Consider the following 19,820-nt stretch of genomic DNA (forward strand, 5'->3'; position numbering starts at 1 on the left):
ATAAAGTAAAGCATTACAGAGCGATTGCATTGCATACAATAAAGCGACAACCATATGGCTCCTGCCAGTTGCCGATAACTCGGCTACAAAACATGATCATCTCATACAATAAAATTTAGCATCATGTCTTGACCATATCACATCACAACATGCCCTCCAAAAACAAGTTAGACATCTTCTACTTTGTTGTTGCAAGTTTTACGTGGCTGCTACGGGCCAATGTTGGGGATATCGCTTATCGGGAACTTATCGGTCGACCCATGATAAGGGGTAAATCGGCCAGTTTATCGGCATATCGACCGATTTATCGTCATATCGGTTGATTTATCGGCCGATATATCTTATCGGTCAGACACTGCTAAGCGATAAATCGGCTGATTTATCGGAATATCGAAAGATATCTTGAACAATGTTGTGGGCTTAGCAAGAATCATTCTTACCTACGCACCAAAACCACAACGATAGTTTGTCAAGTTGGTGCTGTTTTAACCTTCGCAAGGACCGGGCGTAGCCACACTTGGTTCAACTAAAATTGGAGAAACTGACACCCGCCAGCCACCTTTGTGCAAAGCACGTCGGTAGAACCAGTCTCGTGTAAGCGTACGCGTAATGTCGGTACGGGCCGCTTCATCCAGCAATACCGCCGAACCAAAGTATGACATGCTGGTAAGCAGTATGACTTATATCGCCCACAACTCACTTGTGTTCTACTCGTGCATATGACATCTACGCATAAAACCTGGCTCGGATGCCACTGTTGGGGAACGTATTAATTTCAAAATTTTCCTACGCACACGCAAGATCATGGTGATGCACAAGAACGAGAGGGTAGAGTATTGTCCACGTACCCTCATATACCGAAAGCGGAAGCGTTAGCACAACGCGGTTGATGTAGTCGTACGTCTTCACGATCCAACCGATCAAGTACCGAACGCACGGCACCTCCGAGTTCAGCACACGTTCAGCCCGATGACGTTCCTCGAACTCCCATCCAGCCGAGTGTTGAGGGAGAGTTTCGTCAGCACGACGGCGTGGTGACGATGTTGATGTTCTACCGACGCAGGGCTTCGCCTAAGCACCGCTACAGTATTATCGAGGTGGACTATGGTGGAGGGGGGCACCGCACACGGCTAAAAGATCAACTTGATCAATTGTTGTGTCTATGGGGTGCCCCCTGCCCCCGTATATAAAGGAGCAAGGGGTTTGTGACCGGCCAGGGAGAGGGCGCGCCAGGAGGAGTCCTACTCCCGATGGAGTAGGACTCCCCCTTTTTCCTAGTTGGAATAGGATTCAGGAGGGGGAAAGAGGAGGGAGAGAAGGAAAGGGGGCGCCGCCCCCCTCTCCTTGTCCTATTCGGACTAGGGGGGAGGGGCGCGCGGCCCAGCCCTGGCCGCCTCTCCTCTTCTCCGTAAAGGCCCACTAAGGCCCATTTACCTCCCGGGGGGTTCCGGTAACCTCCCGGTACTCCAGTAAAATCCCGATTTCACCCGGAACACTTCGATATCCAAACATAGGCTTCCAATATATCAATCTTCATGTCTCGACCATTTCGAGACTCCTCGTCATGTCTGTGATCACATCCGGGACTCCGAAGAACCTTCGGTACATCAAAACATATAAACTCATAATATAACTGTCATCGTAACGTTAAGCGTGCGGAGCCTACGGGTTCGAGAACTATGTAGACATGACCGAGACACGTCTCCGGTCAATAGCCAATAGCGGAACCTGGATGCTCATATTGGCTCCTACATATTCTAAGAAGATCTTTATCTGTCAAACCGCATAACAACATACGTTGTTCCCTTTGTCATCGGTATGTTACTTGCCCGAGATTCGATCGTCGGTATCTCAATACCTAGTTCAATCTCGTTACCGACAAGTCTCTTTACTCGTTCTATAATACATCATCCTGCAACTAACTCATTAGTTGCAATGCTTGCAAGGCTTAAGTGATGTGCATTACCGAGAGGGCCCAGAGACACCTCTCCGACAATCGGAGTGACAAATCCTAATCTGAAATACGCAAACCCAACAAGTACCTTTGGAGACACCTGTAGAGCACCTTTATAATCACCCAGTTACGTTGTGACGTTTGGTAGCACACAAAGTGTTCCTCCGGTAAACGGAAGTTGCATAATCTCATAGTCATAGGAACATGTATAAGTCATGAAGAAAGCAATAGCAACATACTAAACGATCGGGTGCTAAGCTAACGGAATGGGTCATGTCAATCACATCATTCTCCTAATGATGTGATCCCGTAAATCAAATGACAACTCATGTCTATGGTTAGGAAACATAACCATCTACAATCAACGAGCTAGTCAAGTAGAGGCATACTAGTGACACTCTGTTTGTCTATGTATTCACACATGTATTATGTTTCCGGTTAATACAATTCTAGCATGAATAATAAACATTTATCATGATATAAGGAAATAAATAATAACTTTATTATTGCCTATAGGGCATATTTCCTTCACCATCAAGATGCCAAAGAGCGCCATATACGCCAGTCCTTGCTTTCCTTCGAAGGAGAATTTCGGAACTCACCGATGGCCAGACCCAAGAGGATTGATCACAGGTAGAACAGTGACTTCACGTGAAGATCACTAGGGCCATCGCCTGGAAGATTTTTTGGCGAAACATGGGATCCCAAGATCAACCATATCTCGATGCCCACCTCTGGCGGAAGGAGGAGGCCCTCGCCCCCATGTCTGGGGCCGCCGCCCCGGAGCCCAAGTGATGGGGGCAGAGCCGCAGACCGTCGATGCCACGGACATGAAGCAATAGGGGTGCGAGATCGGGGCTCCCCAGGCCCATGCGGGACTAGATCGAGCCCGCCCCGCCACCTGCCGCCGTCGCACCTCTGGCCGCCGCCGCCATGCACCATCGCAGTAGAAGGAGTGGGAGCGGGCACGGGCGCCACCACTGCCACGCCCGGCGACAACCAGCGGGAGCCCCGCCGCTGCCACGTCGCGCGGGCTGTGCCCGGTGGTGGAGGAGGGTGGGGAGGGGTGAGGAACCCTTTAGTTGTGCCAAATTATTTCTAGTCTTGAAAACCCTGTAGAGTGTGTTTTCGGTCGCCGGCTGCACCGGTTGCATTGCATCACAAAGGCGCGTGAACAAAGATGCGTCCTCAGTCAGTGAAGATCACAACGCTGGAGCTTATGTGACCAATCCCATTTTCTACAACAAAACAATAATACTGAGTGGTACTTCCTCTGTAAACTAATATAAGAGTGTTTAGATCACTATTTTAGTATTTTAAATGCTTTTATATTGATTTATCGGAGGGAGTACAAGTGTAATAAACACAACGGCTATGGCCTTTAGAGAGAGGTGGTTGGTCGACCTAAGGACGGACGGCCGATGGTAACGCGCCGTCGGACGTAAGATATGATGCCGATTTACCGTTTTCGGTATGAGAATTCATTCCTTCTGTGAGACGTACTAGTACTACGAGAAATATTCTGCAAGTTGTGACGCGCGCTCCAGCAGCCGCTCCAGCTTTAAATAGAGGGGGTCGGGCGAGAGAGCAGTGCAGAGCGAGCGGGATAGCAGGAGCATAGACACCGAGCAGAATGAGGGTGGCGGTGGTTGGTGGCGGGGTGAGTGGGCTGGCGGCGGCGCACGAGCTTGCCGCCAGCGGCGGAGACGGCGTGCGCGTGACCCTGTACGAGGAGGAGGCCAGCCTCGGCGGAGACGCCAGGACGGTGGCCGTCGATGACGGGGCCGGCTGCGTCAAGCTCGACCTCGGCTTCATGGTCTTCAACCAGGTCCGTAGAAGAGCTATGCTCATTGCTCATGCATCTTGCTCTGCAGCTTCCCGTTCTACTCGCCCCTTGGTCTTGAGATTGCATGCATGGCTGATTCCATGGCTGAGGCCGTGTCATGTGCTAGCAGCATGAGACTCAGCCAAATGTTCTCAATATAGACCATCTGTCGCAGCGACAATGTTCGCCCTGCTTGTGAAAAATTGCTCCGTTGCTCGGGGAGAAGAAATCATTACGACACTTGGTGAAAGAAATGTTTTTTGTCACTACGAGAACGGTCTACAATGCTCTTCAAAATTGCTCTGTTATTAAAGGGTAGAAAACACTATGCTTTTGGAGGAATATAAGAAAATTTTGAAGTATAATACTCCCTCTGTCCTGTAATATAAGAGCGTTTTTTACACTAGTCTACTGTCAAAAACATTTTTATATTATGAGACGGAGGGAGTATATACTAAAAGTTTCGGAATGACTGAGCATCCGACACTTTTTGTACAACATGTGTACAATAGTTGAATCGAACTAAGTTGGGCGATGCAGGTTGTGCGTCGCACACACGTCAGACAATAATCATCGACCACATAGCACAACGCCTAAAAGTTTGTCCTATCTTTAGTATAGTAAAAAAACGGACTTTTGGAGCATGAAGCATTGGAGCATGTTTTTTTGAACACCTAAAAATGGTGATTAAAAGTTAAAAATAATAATTGTTTTACACGAGTACGCATGTATGTGGTCTAAGTACTTGTTAATTTCCGTTCAAATAATACCACCTCCGTTTCAAGTTATAAGATATTTTGGATATTTCAACATACACTGCATATGGAATGAGAATGAGTAAAAGAACACACTAAAATGTGAAAGTGATTTTCTAATCCCGAGCTCACATGAGCTCTGGTGAACAGTAAAATAAATAAAAATAAAAAATTCTGACTTTTTTGTGTAAAACTTTGACAAATGTTTTCATAGCTTGAAAATTTCATCACCAGATGACATTCGTGTAAAATGTGGCAAAAAAATCAATACTCCAAAATGCGTTTGAAAATAACATTTTGGAGCTTCGATTTTGTTTCTTTTTGTCACATTTTCCACGAATGTCATATGGTGATGAAATTTTGCAACCTATGGAAACATTTGTCGAAGTTTCAACACAAAAAAAATTCTGAATCTTTTTATTTGTTTTCTTTTTTTATTTTACTGTTCACCTAAGCTCATGTGAGCTTGGGATCAGAACAGCTGCACCTACTAAAATGCTCCTATATACACCCAATTCAAAAAAAAGTTAAAACATCTTATGCATTATGCAAAATAGACAAAATTCTGGCCCAAAATCGACAAAAAAGCCCATTTTCTACAGGTATTTTTATATAATTCTCAGATTCATGCACGTATATTGATGAAATTTTGTACGGCTATAGCACACTTCTATATATGCATGTACACAAAATTTGGGAAATTTCAAGCCGTAAAAATCTTTTTTTAACTTTTAAGAAAAGGGCGTAATGTGGCCGTGCTCGAAGGCCATTATTCGCTTTAGTAGGTGTTGTCTAAATGTGTGTGGTGGTGTGAGTGCATGTGTGTGCCTACTTTTTATACTCGCAGTTTATGGGTCGAAACTTTAGGTCGGTACCAAGTTTCGCCTACCTATGGCTCCCACACAAAGTATTAGCAAGGGTTGGAGGATTTCCTTACCCCCCCCCCCCCCCCCCCGACAGAAGACCGTACGTGAACTTTCAAATATGTATTGTGCCTTGATCTCATCAAGCAAGGTTCACGGAAGATGGCGACGACGACTTCTGAAGTGTGCACATGCGGTGCGCACCAAGGGTCTGTTGGACCAGTGCTCTGGTTTTAGATAGCGTGCGTAAGGGTGAGGTTAGGGCTAGCGGCTGTGATCATGCCCACCATCATCTTCAAGCTTTTGTAGGTGGAGTGACTTTTGTCGCCTTAGAGGTGGCTTCGAAAGGATAGATGTTTTTATCTTTAAAGGTTTTGTTGAATAATATAATAAAAATGACTATGTGCATCATTCAGTGCAGAGGCTGGGGGTTCAATCTCCCTTCTGGAAAAAAAGAGTTCTTGTTTGCTTCTGATAATTTAGTGCTAATCTAAGATTACGATCCATTTCATTTTATGTTTGCAGTCATGTGTCGTTTCTTAGCTCCACATTGACTGTTATGTTTTTCTTTTGCGCGGAGGATTGTTATGTTTCTAACTTTTATACTAACCCAACTTTTGGTTGATCCCCAGGGACAAAGCAAAGTCGAGGTGCTTGACCCTTTACCCTGTTTCGCCATACAGAAGTACCCTTTTTTTTTTCTGTTGAGTAGGATTCGACAATTTGTATAACGCACATGTTAGAAATGTAATGGTAGTTGTACAGGCTGATTTTTCTACTTGCAAAACACCAAGCCCGTCTCATCTGATAGACCACACGGAAGTCATTTCTAACGGATTCACCATTTGGTTGTGCGTACAAAACAATAGGTATTCTGGAAGTACTAGCAAAAGAGCCCGTGCGTTGTAACGGGAGAAAAAACACAACACACACTTTTAACCGAACAACCATCACTCAAGACCACAATAGGTCCATCTCCTTTATTTTAGCAACGCATCATATTTGTGTTGCCGCTTATCCTTCTTCTCACCCTCGCCGGCGGTGGCCTTAGTGTTCACACAAACCAAAACGTGTTAGAATGTGGTTAATCCTAAGACGTCTCTCTCTCTTCCTCTCTCCTCCCTCTCCCTCCCTCTCGCTTTCTCTCACACTCGCGATGAGAAATCTGTTGTTTTTTCCTGTGACGTATTCAGAGGTATGCATGTGTAGTTCTCTATGTTTTCTTTTCCCTATATGATTATAGTGTGTGTTTATTTGCAATCCGGATCGCCGCCTGTATGAAAAAAAATGGATCATACGCTATAGTTATAAGTTTGCTTCCAAAACAATATTTAAAAAATATTTAACAGGTAAAATAACATCATATACAAATTTCACACATTTTTCTAATCAAATTTCATATATAACATATTAAATCGGAGTTACGGTTTAAAAGATAAGCATAATTTAGAAAACCATTTGTTTGAATTAAATATCTTCTAAAATAATATTTATAAATACTTAACAGGTTAAAATAATCTTATTCATATTCTACATATTTTTCTAATCATATTTCATATATAATATGTTTAAATTGGAGTTACGGTTTAAAAGATATGGATGGTTTAGAAAAGCATTTGTTTGACTTAAATATGATCTGCGGATGGAATACCTAAAAAGTCAGGGAGGCTTTTGAAAAACTATAAAAGAACGGTTCGGTGTGACTTAAATCTGGACCGCGGGTTGATTTCATGATAACGCGGGGCTTTTTTGCAAATTGGCGCGACGAACGGACAGAAACCCTACATGCTTTATTATTAGGTAGAGATATACTAGCTATATGTAATTTGTTTTTCTATATTTACATACCAGAAATAGAACATAATTAATTAAATTTCCTTTCACAAAATCCAAAAGAATACAAAGATTTTAGGAAAATAAAATAGTTTTCAACCCCCCCCCCCCCCAGTTTTAAAAAGTGTTCAATATTATTTTGGCTTTTTAGTGCATTTTTTCAAGAATTATAGTGATATTTTAAAAAACCAATTTCATAAGGAATTTTAGCAACATTTAAGAGATAGAGAATTAAACAATTCATAGATATTGTAAAATTCAATAGTTTTACAAATAGTTCAAACAATTTTCAATAATTAAGGTCAATTAGTTTGGAAACACTTTATAGACATTTTGCAGAATTTTTATTATTTTAAAGACAAATTCCAGTTTAAGTCATAGTTTTTCAGATGCATTTGATTTATTTTAGAAATATTTTAGTTATATAAAAAATAAAAATATATTTCAAATGAAATTTAACAGTAATTTTGACTGTTTAAAAAAATTATCAGTTATATAAATGAATTTAGAAAAATCCACTATGTTTCAGAACAATTTGAATTTCTAAAACATATTTTAGTCAGCTATTAAAAACTATGAAACTTAGTACTATTTAAAATTTTATTTCAAAATTCTCTGAAATAATGTCTTCATTTTGGTACTTCTCGTGTATTTATGGAAATAACCACTCTACACATTGTTATATGAAGTGTACCAAGCAATTACAACATGTTTCGATCAATTTAAAAAATATTCCGTACACAATTTCTCAGCCATTTAAAATTTAGAAAATATTCCAATTATGTCAATCAATTTAATAATATTCCGCCCCATACTTTCAACAATTTTGATTTTTTCAAACATATTCTGGGCATATATTTAAAAACTATGGAACTTGTATTTTTGTAAAAACAAACAAACATTGTGACCTAAATACTTGATTCATTAAGGCCGTCGCCCTATACCCAGAAGTTTTTATCGTTTTCTTTGTCTGCTAAGCTTCATAAGGTTAGGACTCCCTAATAAACACAGTCAGTTGTTTATCAACCACTCACGACAACACTAGAGATCTTTGACTTAGCTCCCACAGATCATCAGTCCTAACTAAATAAACACATAATAATCTCAACCCGTCTACCCATTCCATCCATCATATCAATTGAGTCTAGCTGTCTAGGAGATCCGTTCTTATGACCTCGCGGATGGAGAGGGATTCGAAACACCGGTATTCCTATCAATACTTCACTTTTCAAGGCCGAGTCTTTTTGAATCGATTGCAAAGATGCCTTGGCTTCAGTATTTTGCATGTATTTTTGAAAATAACCAATACATGCAGTGTACTGGAAAATGCTAGCACCTGGCACGAATCTTAAAGCACGAAAGAAGGGTGGATAACGCTCCCCCATTGACGGAGCCGTTAGAAAATCCTCGTTCCGTTTGTCTCCCACCCGGCCCGGCCGTCAGTGGTCCTCCGCCGCGGCGGTCAACCTCGCCGGCGCGGGCCTCAGCGGGGCGGCAGCCGGCGCCTCCCGAGAACCATTTCCGCCACCTCGACATGGAGTCCCATGACGCCTTCGGCTTCCTCCGTCGCAGCTTAGGCGCCGCCGCCGCCGAGGCTTTCCCAGCGCTGCCTCTGTGCCTTCGCCCACCTCAGCCGGCGGCCCGGCGGCGTCCCTAATGCCGGTCGGACGAGGTGCTCCCCGGCACCCTCCATTGCCCCTTGCAGCCCTCTGCCTTCGCCTGCTGCAGCGCCCTGCCCCCCGTCGTTTGAAGCAGGCCCCGTCCGGCTCCGAGAACAGCAGGGAGAGCCTCGGTCGGGAGCTCGTCGTCGCTATCGGGTAGCCACCCAAGGTTAGAAAATCCAGGCATGATCTGCACCATAGCTCTCATCCCGTCCCCCCTTCCCACGCTAGTGCCGTTCGTGCTTACCTGCTCATCGCACGGAAGGTGCTCGGTGGAGTGCCTCTTAAGCACAAAACTCAAGAGAGGTGTGATTCTGGACCATAGTCCACCCGCACCCACACTCGGTGCTGTCCGATTAATACTACTTCCTTGGGAATACGAGCCAGCTTATCACTCAAACTTCAAAGATTAAGCTAATTCTAGAACAGTATCGGGGACCAGGGCTATGCCCTTTCTTTTCTGAATCTACATGGGCCCAAGCAGTGCCCCAATGCTGATTCCCCTCCTGGTTGTCCCATGCAAATAAACCAATTAGTATATTTTTGGATATTTATTTATAGAATGGCTATACTGCACGCATGGTACATCGAACTTTGTATGTGTGTTCATGATATTTATTCATGCAAAAAGGATACTTTTGCGTTCTTAGAAGAAAAAACTCTTGTTCTCTAAAAAAAAGAAAGATTACACGTGCTTTCACATAACTATCTCTATCTTGTTGTTGCTACGATTTTATTTTTCAAGAAATTACCCAAAAGATATAGATGACCCAAATAACCATGTTGATGTACATACATGTAAAAAATAAATAACAATGCTGTTGCGCATAACGAGGCAATACAAAATGTTTAACAGTGAGAAAACTAGTACATGCACCGATGCAAAGTTTCTACTTCCTCCGTTCGGAATTACTTGTCTCGGAAATGGATGTATCTAGTACTGAAATATGTCTAGATACATCCATTTCTGCGACAAGTAATACGAACAGAGGGAGTATTTTATTCCCTATGGCACTTGCCATGCAGTAGGTTTATTAGCAACACCAGGGCTGTTAAACCGTGGTTGATAATTCTTGCCATAAAATATGATAGACATTAGGCTCAAATCCCCAAATGTGATGTGAGATGATGTACGGCACCGAGTATAGGTGTGGCCGAACCATGGTCCCAAGCAACATTACTGCAAAACTCATCCAGTGCTCAGATCTAGACTCGGCAGATTCCTGGTTACGCTGCTGACCTCACCATTCAGTGTTATGCATGATCTGAAATGATTCTGTTACTAGCTCGGGAAAACTGTTTCGCCAGCCATGATTTAGGTTCTCAACTTATGTCCATCTATACAAAATCACATCCCTAGCGAGTGCGATGATTCTATGGCACTAGTTTCTTCTAGCATAACTGTTTCGTTATGGTTCATCTGGCTTGATTTTCAAATAGTACATAAAAAAGTTCAGCTGCAGCGACAACGAGAATTCTTATATGGCTTGTGAAACTTGCTCTGTTGTTCAGAGGGAAGAACACATTATGAAAATTTCGAAAAGTATTACACAAAAAAATTGTGTGTGTATGTGTGCTCGCGCACGCGCGCGTGTGTGCATCTACGTGTTTTACTCAGAGTTCAGAGGTAGAAATTTTGCCGCACAGAGTATTAAACGATGGTGGGAAACTTTCCTTGCAGCATCTGGCTTGATATCAGTAATCAGAGTTCTTGTTTGCTTCTGATAATTTAGCGCTAATCTGAGAATTATGATACATGTCCTTCGAAAGGAGCCACATTGACTGCCTAAGACACATATTGTTATCTTTTTTTTATATAGTACTATAATGCTTGTGTTAGGCTGTACATGTTGGTTTATATCTGATTAATGTGCATGGTTTATATCTGGTATTTATCTTTTACTCTGGTCATCAGTATATGACTTCCTACCCCTGCACTGAACATGGAAGATCTTTGTAAACCTATACTGTAAGATAATATATTTGTTCCTCACCAAGATTTTTGTTGTGCTCTATGCATCAACGTAGGTAACATATCCCCACATGATGGAGTGGTTAGAAGGGCTTGGTGTTGAGATGGAGAGGTCAGACATGTCTTTCTCAGTGAGCACACAATCTAAAGGAGGTGGCGGAGGATGTGAGTGGGGAAATGGCAACGGTATATCGAGCCTCTTGGCGCAAAAAACCAACATACTGAAACCCAGTTTTTGGCGCATGGTCTGTGAGATACTCAAGTTCAAGAATAATGCTCTGACGTAAGCAGTCAAGGCCCAAAGTTCTCATGTGCATATATAATACTTCCATTCGTAGCTGGATGCCTTGTGTTGATACTGTATGATGTCAATTAATTCTCTGGTCTGATCTTTGAAATGAAGGTACCTGGATGACCATGAACATAACCCTGATCTGGACCGTAAAGAGACACTGGGGCAGTTCATTCAGTCGCATGGATATTCCCTATCGTTTCAAGAGGCTTATCTTGTACTGCTTCTATCTAATCTACTTGCTTATTCCCATTTCAGTGTACTAGCAACTCTTCATTTCACAAAATCTCAAATCAGAATTCTGTATTGAATTTTGATTTTTCTTCATGTAAAACTGTGAAAAGAAACTACAATTTTCAAATGAATATGGAAAATTAAGAAATATTCAAATTATAGTCAAAAAACTGGCCCTGGTCCTCATACCAACATGTCTGCAGGGGTGGTAAGTCCATAAGGCTGGTTATTAGCTTGTAGAAAATTTTGTGAGTATTTCCGCCAAATTTTTTTGTGATTATGGACACATTGTATTGTGATTAGGAATGCGTGTTTATGCTGTATTGAGTTGGTGAGACGAAAACATACATTTGGTGCAGATTCCAGTCTGCACAGGCATGTGGTCATGTTCATCACAAGATGTTTTGAGCTTCTCTGCTTTCTTGGCGCTGTCATTTTGCCGTAACCATGGCCTTCTTCAGGTGCCTAGCTACTTCGTATGCACTTTCCTTTCTCATTGCATTTGTCTTTGTGCACTTAAAAGCTGATTAAATCGCTGCACCCAGCTGTTTCGTCACTCCCAGTTGCCCACTGTCAAGCCTCGTTCGCAGTCCTTTGTAAACAAGGTATGTACCTGATATTTATTATACTCTTTAGGCTTTCGCTGCAGCCAAATGTAGGGACTGAACAATGCAACTACTGCAGGTAAAAGAAGAATTGGAGAGCATCGGCTGTCGAATTAAAACCAGCTGTCGGGTCAAATCTGTTTCAAGTCTTGATGGATGTACGTGTATGCGTTATTGTTTGTTGATTGCCTGTATAAACAATGAGTCATCATATATATTATTGATTCACTGGCTGAAACAATCCTCTATCTCGGCACTTCAGCAGCTGGGTACAGAGTCTTGGAGAATGATGGTTCAGAGGAAAGATATGACAGTGTCATCCTTGGAGTCCATGCGCCCAATGCTCTCAAAGTACTAGGAGTTGAAGCTACACATCACGAACGGAGAATTTTAGGTGCTTGTCAGTATGTCCACAGGTAAAACCTGCCTAGTGTTGCTAAATGAACACATCAATACAGTTTGATCTGATCTACTGGTTGTCTGACACGTTTGTGTTGCAGGGATATATACCTCCACTGCGATCAAAATCTGATGCCCCGAAATATGTCAGCATGGAGCGCTTGGAATTTCCTGGGGACTACTAGCAGGGGTTTCTCTGTTACTTACTGGCTAAACCAAATTCAGGTAAATTCTCTGCTTTTCGTATGTATAGTTTGGTAGGTATAATGAATTAATTTTACTGATGACAATTTTTTACGAAACGGCCCTTCCCTGGCTTTATTACGACGCTGAAACCATTTTGTACGTGTTACATGTCCTCAGGACTAGGCATGCCTCAGCAAAAAGGAAGAAACCAAATGGAAAAAAAAAAGATTTTCATCATGTTAGAACTTAGAACACCCTGTATAGCAGGCTCGCAGAATAACAGCAAAATGAAAGCTTCAGCCTAACCCCTCCAGCAGCATGAATGGATTACTTCATTATTAACTGTGGTATATTTGTTATTTTTTTGCTCTTCTAGAAAATTGAATCTGTCAGGCCTTTCCTGGTGACACTCAACCCCCCTTGTGTTCCGGATCATGTACTGCTTAAATGGAATACAAGCCTTCCTGTTCCATCTGTGGCTGCGGCGAAGGCTTATCTGGACCTTGATCAGATCCAGGGAAAGAGAGGAATATGGTTCTGTGGGGCATATCAAGGTAACTTGTCATATGAATTTCAGTTTACTGAGATGCAAGACAGACCAATACTACATTAAAGTTAGGTGTGAAATTATCTGAAGAGCACTAGGTCTTAAATGTGCGTTGGATTGCAGGTCATGGTTTCCATGAAGACGGATTAAAGGTATTTGCATGCACAATCTGACCATTTTCCCTTTTAGACCTATCTCGCAAAGATAAACATAACTAATCCTGTCATAGCTATAACTAACCATATCCTTGCTTAGTTGCTTAGCTCTGGTTGGCTTAAGGCCCAAGTTATGAGTTCTAAGTTTTTCCTTTATTAATATATGGGGGCTGTTTACACAACCCTGACATATATGCTTTTAGTTTCAAACGTATATAATTCAGAGTGACTATTTCATGAAATAGTTATGTGAGGTCTATTTGTATTGGACATATTGATTGATGCAGTCTGGGAAAGCAGCAGCTCAAGGTTTGCTTGGAAAGAAATGTGAGCTTCTGCTGAACCCAAAAAAGATGATTCCATCATGGACCGAGGCTGTGGCGCGCCTTCTAGTTGCAAGATTTTTCAACCAATATATATCCATCGGTAACTTGATGTGAGTTCTCGTATGAGTCAATATACTCACCATGTCTAGTTATGATTATTTTTCACCTTAATTGTTTTCATGCAGATTGGTCGAAGAAGGAGGTAGTGTGTTCACCTTTGGTAAAGCTTGCGAAAAATGCCCTGTAAAATCTGTCATCCGAGTTCACGACCCCTTGTTCTATTGGAAGGTTATCTTCTCTTCTCTTTTTCTGCCTACACATGCATTTTAATTTTTCTGGTTGGTGATGTGGCCATGCATGATTCTTAATTTCTTATATACTCCACTGCAATCACTTTGTGCAACCTTCTGATTTGAGCTACATGTGTTTATCCTGGCTCTCTCATGGCTTTCAGGTTGCAATAGAAGGAAGCATTGGCTTGGCAGAAGCCTATATTGATGGTTGTTTCTCTGTTCTTGACAAGAGAGAAGGCCTTCTGAATCTTATGCTGGTAAAACTATATCATAGTCCATGAGCTTATGGGTAGAGCTATTTTTTATTAATTACAGGTCAAATCCATGATCAATTTCTTTTCAGATTCTCATTGCTAACAGAGATGAACGTAGGAACCGCCGCATTGCCAGAAAAGGGTTCTGAAACCTTCAATTGTCCACTAAATTCCGATGAATTGTTTAATAAAAACGAAGTAGTACCTACGAGTATGTGTTTGTGATTAATCATGTACATAAAATTGTTTGGTTTGCAGGTTTTGGTGGTCACCTTTCCATATAATAGCTCAGTTGGCATATGCTAAATACTTTTTGCGCCATGCCTCGAGGAAGAACACTGCGACACAAACTCGTCGAAACATCTCTCGCCACTATGATCTTGTCAGTACTTATGTCTCTTTTTTTGTTATTACATTCCTTCAGGATTAAGATAACTAGCTTCTTAGGTCAGTTCGTAATACCAGAATTATTGCAGATCTTGTTGAGATTGAGATTTTTGTCTTCATAATCTTATGAAAAATATTTGTTATCATTCATTACTTGTCATAATACGTCTATAATAACATACTTCCTCGGTCTCAAAAGCCAAAATAAGTGTCGCTGATTTAGTACAAATTTTGTACTAAATCAGCGACACTTATTTTGGGACGGAGGAGTACCAAACAGTACTAATAGTCCTGTCTTTCTTCTTGTATATGTGCGCAGAGTAACGATTTTTTCTCGCTTTTTCTGGATAAATCGATGACTTACTCTTGTGCGGTATTCAAGGTTTGTAAATCCTGTGATTTTGTTCCACAGCTTGTAAATTTTGCATTGGTATATTAATTCACTGACTATTATTAAATTACTAGATGGAGAACGAAAGCTTAGAAGCAGCCCAGCAACGTAAACTTAGCCTTCTAATAGAGAAGGTAATACTTCCATATCTCCAGAGATTGTATTATTAGATTGATTCCTAGTTAGGCAATGTTGTAAATATGATCTGATGGCATTTCATTCTTGCAAAATACACATTTAATCAAAGGCTAAAATCAAGAGGGGGCATCATGTTCTTGATATCGGTAGCGGCTGGGGAAGTTTAGCAATACAAGCAGTTAAACAAACTGGCTGCAAATACACTGGAGTCACTTTGTCAGCGGAGCAGCATAAATACGCTGAGAGAAAAGTAAGAGAAGCTGGCTTAGAGGTTAGTTCTATGCTACTACCTCCTTTACGCAGTACCTGTCCAGTTTAATAGTTTATCTGTAATTACGATTCCACCATATGTGTTCATTGAGAAAGTGTAGTGTGTGGGTATATATGTAACCCTGGTCCAACCCTGAAGAAGACTGACTCGGTCCGTCACAGCCTCAAAACCAACCCTCCACACGACTGAACAACATCTTCACCGCCTCATCGCCGTCTGCCCGTGGTGACCCATCATGTGGATGGCTACACAATCTGAGCAGTGGAACTTTACAGTGGCATATCTTGGATTTGCATATATTATAATTTCCTATCTATAAAACAAATACATACGTACACGGAGAATTAGTATTGTTTTTTTTTGCCAGCTTACTTCGGCAGGGTGAAATCCTAGCTAACAATTCTACTGTCTATTGTTATTGATTAATAGGACCACATAACTTTTCTTCTATGCGACTACCGTAAGATACCACCTTCCAAGTATGATGCAATCATAAGCTGGTAAGTGTTACTCCCTCCGTCCCATAATGTAGGACGTTTTTTGGCATTAGTGTAATGCCAAAAAACGTCCTACATTATGGGACGGAGGGAGTACTTTATTATGGGTGTGCGCTGTGACTTGGACAATACCCCTGGTAACTGTTACTTTATTACGGTTATACTTACGCATTCCTCTTCTGTGATTCAGTGGTATGATCGAACATGTTGGGCATGAATACATGGACGAATTTTTCGCTTGCTGCGAGTCTTACTTGGCCGAAGATGGCATATTGGTCCTCCAGGTTAGTGCATCAACAACTGAAGTATATTTCCAAATAACTTGACGCTTATTTTTTTGGATTGTCAGAAAACCCATATAAAAGATACTCCTTCTCGTATCCAAGCAAGACCTTAGGTTTACACAATCATGAACTAACCATTACCTGCAAATACATATATATGCGTTCAGTTCATCTCAATTGCGGAGGAACGGTATGACCAATACAGAAAAAGGCCAGACTTCATCAAAGAATACATATTCCCTGGCGGTTGCCTTCCTTCTTTGGCCCGTGTAATGTCTGCCATGACCACATCATCAAGGTTCAGGTACGTTTTACATCAATCGATTGATGCTTGATTGGTTACTTCATGGTCATGGATGGATCTCCATCCATTAAACCCTACCTAATCTTGTTGTGCACTGGGTGCAGCATAGAGCATGTCGAGAATATTGGTCCCAATTACTACACAACTCTGATGCACTGGAGGGACAACTTCATGGCCAACAAAGAGTAAGTATCACTTGTCATTCACTGGAAAAAAAATACTGCTATGACGATTATATACATATATTGTAAGTTTGTAACATTGGTTGCTCAGTTCGTATTTTTTTTATCACCTTTTTTCCTTGCAGTCAAGTTTTGAAACTGGGCTTTGATGAGAAGTTCATTCGTATATGGGAGTTCTACCTCATATACTCTGCCGCTGGTTTCAAGTCACGTGCGGTTGGAGATTACCAGGTACGCATGTGTATCTACGTTATTACCAGACAAATAGAAGTCATATACTCCCTCCAGTCTTAAAAGGATGACATTTCGGAAATCAGCAGTCTCCCTAATATACCGACCTTAGTTTTCACTGCCGTAAATCATAGAACTTAATGAAATTGCTAAATGGTAAAAGTGTTTTCTTTTGGAAGACCTAAAAGAAGGTGATTTTCACATATCAAATCAAAACATGTTCAAAGTTTTGAAAGTTTGACCAAAATTATGTCTGAACCTTTGCCTTTTTATGGAAAGGAGGTATTACTCCAGGTTAATTGTGATGTCTGACTGGCTGATATATATATACTGCATGCAGGTTGTTTTCTCTCGTCCAGGCAACCGTCGGCTAGGTCTGCCTTGATGGTTGAAGCGTTGAAGGCAACATATCAGGTGGTTTGGTGATTTATCCAGTCAGCAGTTGAACTGTTGCTTCTCGATAGCCTACGACCTTTTAATAAGTCAGTCCTGGAATGGTTCGTTCATATGAGCAGCCTAATCAGGTGGTTTGGTGATTTATCTGCTTGTTTAATCATGAAATGTTTAGTTTTTTATGGTAGCGTATTATCTGTCATTAAACTTGTATGTTTGTATGCAAGTGCTACCTTAGCCTGGTTACTAGAATTTGAGAATTGTATGGAAGGAACTGGTTTGTTGCTTTGATATCTATCAGAAAGAGTTGATGTCCTTGTGTGTAGTTTATGATCTATTCGGTGTTTGACATTTTTAATGCTGCTTATGAGAGAGAATCAATTTTCCTAATTACCGTGTTCTATCACTGGTTTAGGAAGAGCGTTTGTTATGCTTACCAATTACCACCTCCATGTTTTCTACTCCCTCCGTCCCATAATATAAGAAACGCTCTTATATTATGAGACGAAGGGAGTAGAAGGGAGGCTCCAAATGAGCCTGGATTTAATTTAGTAAAGCCAAAATGCCCATGAACCTTTTGCTGCACTCAAAGTCGGATTGGTTGGGGGGTGGGGGGGTGGGGAGGTGAAATATGAGGGATGATCGGTCACCATCCGGGAACGACTCAAATTTGCTATGTGTGGTTGTAGATGCTCTTACATCGCCTAACAAGGAGTGGTTCAATTCCTACAAATTTAGTGATGCGTGCAGGGGATTCATCGTGCAAATTAAACAGCATGCCCTTGGACGGATCCTATTCCATGGCCTTGAGCCGACACCGGTCGAGGATGTCAGTGACGTCGTCGTGCACGGCACGCTTCAGTTCCTCCACCCATGCCCACATGCTCTCGTCGGTGATGTTCCTCTTATTAGCATCGGCAAGGATGTTCTTAGGGTCCCTGAGCTTGGTGCCAAGGTCGTCGATCTCGCCAGAGACCCTGGTTAGCATGGCCACCTTATCTTTGGCCATCTCGGCGAGCATGGTGGCGCCGTAGGATGCCAAAGCAACCAGAACCCCCTCCATGGGTTGCATGGTTTGCTTGCTCGAGCTGCACCTGAAAACGTGCGCGTCAAATAAAATTAGTCCTCTGTATACTAATCAATTCACACTCACTAGATACTCGCAAACGCTATAGAGCGAAAAAAAGAAGGTTGCTTGCAAACAAGAAGGCAGAGGGTTGCCTTGAACTAAAACCGAGGAGGTCACATGTTTTAGAGAAGAATAGCCATGAAGAAACATCAAAGGTAGAGTAGTCTGCTAGTGAAACTAAGCAAGCACCTAGAACGAATCAATTAGAGAGATGGATCTCCTTCCTTTGTCCTTTGCTAGCTCTAGAGCAAGTAGCTAGCCGGGCTTATTTTGTAGAGTGTAGACGATCTATATATCCATCTATGCTGGGCTCTTTAGCCTTTTTCTTTGAGCCAATTAAGTTTCATGCTGCCACGACAGAGAGAATACGGGTTATGTCAATCATCAACACAAAAGAAGAAGATGCCATGCGTATGGTTCGTGCAAGGCACCTATCTATCTACGCCGTATCTATCTATCTGTCGCGCACATATCCACTACCTTTCTGCAGGCTGCTCCTGATTCTGAGATGGGACTCGTTGCTATCCTAAAAAATATCTTGTATTCTCTTTTTTTTTCAAAAAGGGGAACTCTCCGGCCTCTGCATCAGAAAGATGCATATAGCCACCTCAATAAATAACAATAGGTTCAACAAAGTCGGTAAGTCTTCAACAACATAAAGGCGAGCTCACCAAGAGCATCGCAGCTAAACCAAGATAAACCACAATGGCCACAACCGGCTGGTAAAAGAAAAGATAGGAGCACTAATAGCCTATCCTATTACATGACCGCCAACCAAACCGGTTGAAGATATCCCGCGCTACCATCTCCCACCGGACAGATCCAGTAACCAAACGCTCCCTAGCCTCCGTCGGAGTGAGTAAGGACCACATACGGATCAGCGCCGTAGCACGGAATAAAACCTGCAAAAAATGAATAGTAGTTATTCTGTTAAAGACCAAATCATTTCTACAGTTCCAAACTGCCCATAACAACGCATACACTCCTACACGAATATGTCTAGCTGTTTCGGACTCTATCCCATCCAGCCACGTTCCAAATAACGACCCGACCGTACTCGGAGGAGTAATGTTAAAAGCAATTTGCACAGTGCGCCACAAAATTCTCGCCAAAGGACAATCAAGGAAGAGATGCTTAATGGTCTCGTCCTGGTCACAGAAGCTACACCTAGTAGATCCAGTCCAATTGCGCTTGACCAAGTTGTCTTTTGTTAAGATTACCTGTTTATGGACAAACCACATAAACACTTTGATTTTCAAAGGCACTTTTACTTTCCAAACATGTCTGGTACTAGGAATGACTGTGGAATTGGTGACATCGGTGTACATCGACTTGACAGTAAATTGTCCGTTCCTAGTAAGCTTCCAACTTAGCTGATCGGGCTGTTGCGCTAGCTGAACTTCCATTAGTCTACGCACCAGATGGAGCCAAGATTCCCATCTCTCACCAACAAGCACCC

The 19,820-nt window shown here is 42.0% G+C and overlaps 1 protein-coding gene and 1 long non-coding RNA gene across 5 annotated transcripts; one reads left to right on the forward strand and one right to left on the reverse strand.

Annotated features, from left to right (window-relative positions):
• Positions 1 to 3,540: 3,540 nt before the first annotated feature.
• LOC125540227 lies at positions 3,541 to 17,557 on the forward strand. 4 transcript variants are annotated; one of them, XM_048703803.1, is made up of 24 exons: positions 3,542 to 3,782; positions 10,920 to 11,146; positions 11,267 to 11,372; positions 11,749 to 11,850; positions 11,935 to 11,994; positions 12,074 to 12,152; positions 12,257 to 12,410; positions 12,495 to 12,618; positions 12,956 to 13,133; positions 13,250 to 13,278; positions 13,569 to 13,717; positions 13,793 to 13,895; positions 14,062 to 14,157; positions 14,244 to 14,296; positions 14,413 to 14,536; positions 14,861 to 14,923; positions 15,007 to 15,066; positions 15,180 to 15,341; positions 15,771 to 15,841; positions 16,029 to 16,122; positions 16,290 to 16,426; positions 16,531 to 16,611; positions 16,734 to 16,839; positions 17,180 to 17,557. In XM_048703803.1, the coding sequence occupies exons 1-24, from the start codon at positions 3,588 to 3,590 to the stop codon at positions 17,222 to 17,224; spliced, it is 2,598 nt and encodes an 865-aa protein (XP_048559760.1). In that variant the 5' UTR covers positions 3,542 to 3,587; the 3' UTR covers positions 17,225 to 17,557. The 4 variants fall into 4 exon arrangements, with proteins under 4 accessions (XP_048559763.1, XP_048559760.1, XP_048559761.1 ...); XM_048703804.1 differs by having other exon boundaries at positions 12,260 to 12,410; XM_048703805.1 differs by lacking the exon at positions 3,542 to 3,782 and adding an exon at positions 8,929 to 9,060.
• Positions 17,558 to 17,864: 307 nt separating this feature from the next.
• LOC125540229 lies at positions 17,865 to 18,727 on the reverse strand. Its single transcript, XR_007297248.1, has 2 exons — positions 18,551 to 18,727; positions 17,865 to 18,326 (listed from the first exon to the last, which is right to left on the reverse strand). It is a non-coding gene; the product is annotated as an uncharacterized LOC125540229 (long non-coding RNA).
• Positions 18,728 to 19,820: the final 1,093 nt, after the last annotated feature.

Source organism: Triticum urartu, chromosome 2 (genome assembly GCF_003073215.2).
Source record: "Triticum urartu cultivar G1812 chromosome 2, Tu2.1, whole genome shotgun sequence".
Lineage (NCBI taxonomy): Eukaryota > Viridiplantae > Streptophyta > Magnoliopsida > Poales > Poaceae > Triticum > Triticum urartu.

Bases quoted from the DNA above. Each gene is read 5' to 3' on its own strand.
- LOC125540227 (XM_048703803.1), top strand. From the start codon at position 3,588: ATGAGGGTGGCGGTGGTTGGTGGCGGGGTGAGTGGGCTGGCGGCGGCG. The intron at 3,783-10,919 runs GTCCGTAGAAGA...GCATCAACGTAG, and splicing joins GCTTCATGGTCTTCAACCAG to GTAACATATCCCCACATGAT. The intron at 16,840-17,179 runs GTACGCATGTGT...TACTGCATGCAG, and splicing joins GTGCGGTTGGAGATTACCAG to GTTGTTTTCTCTCGTCCAGG.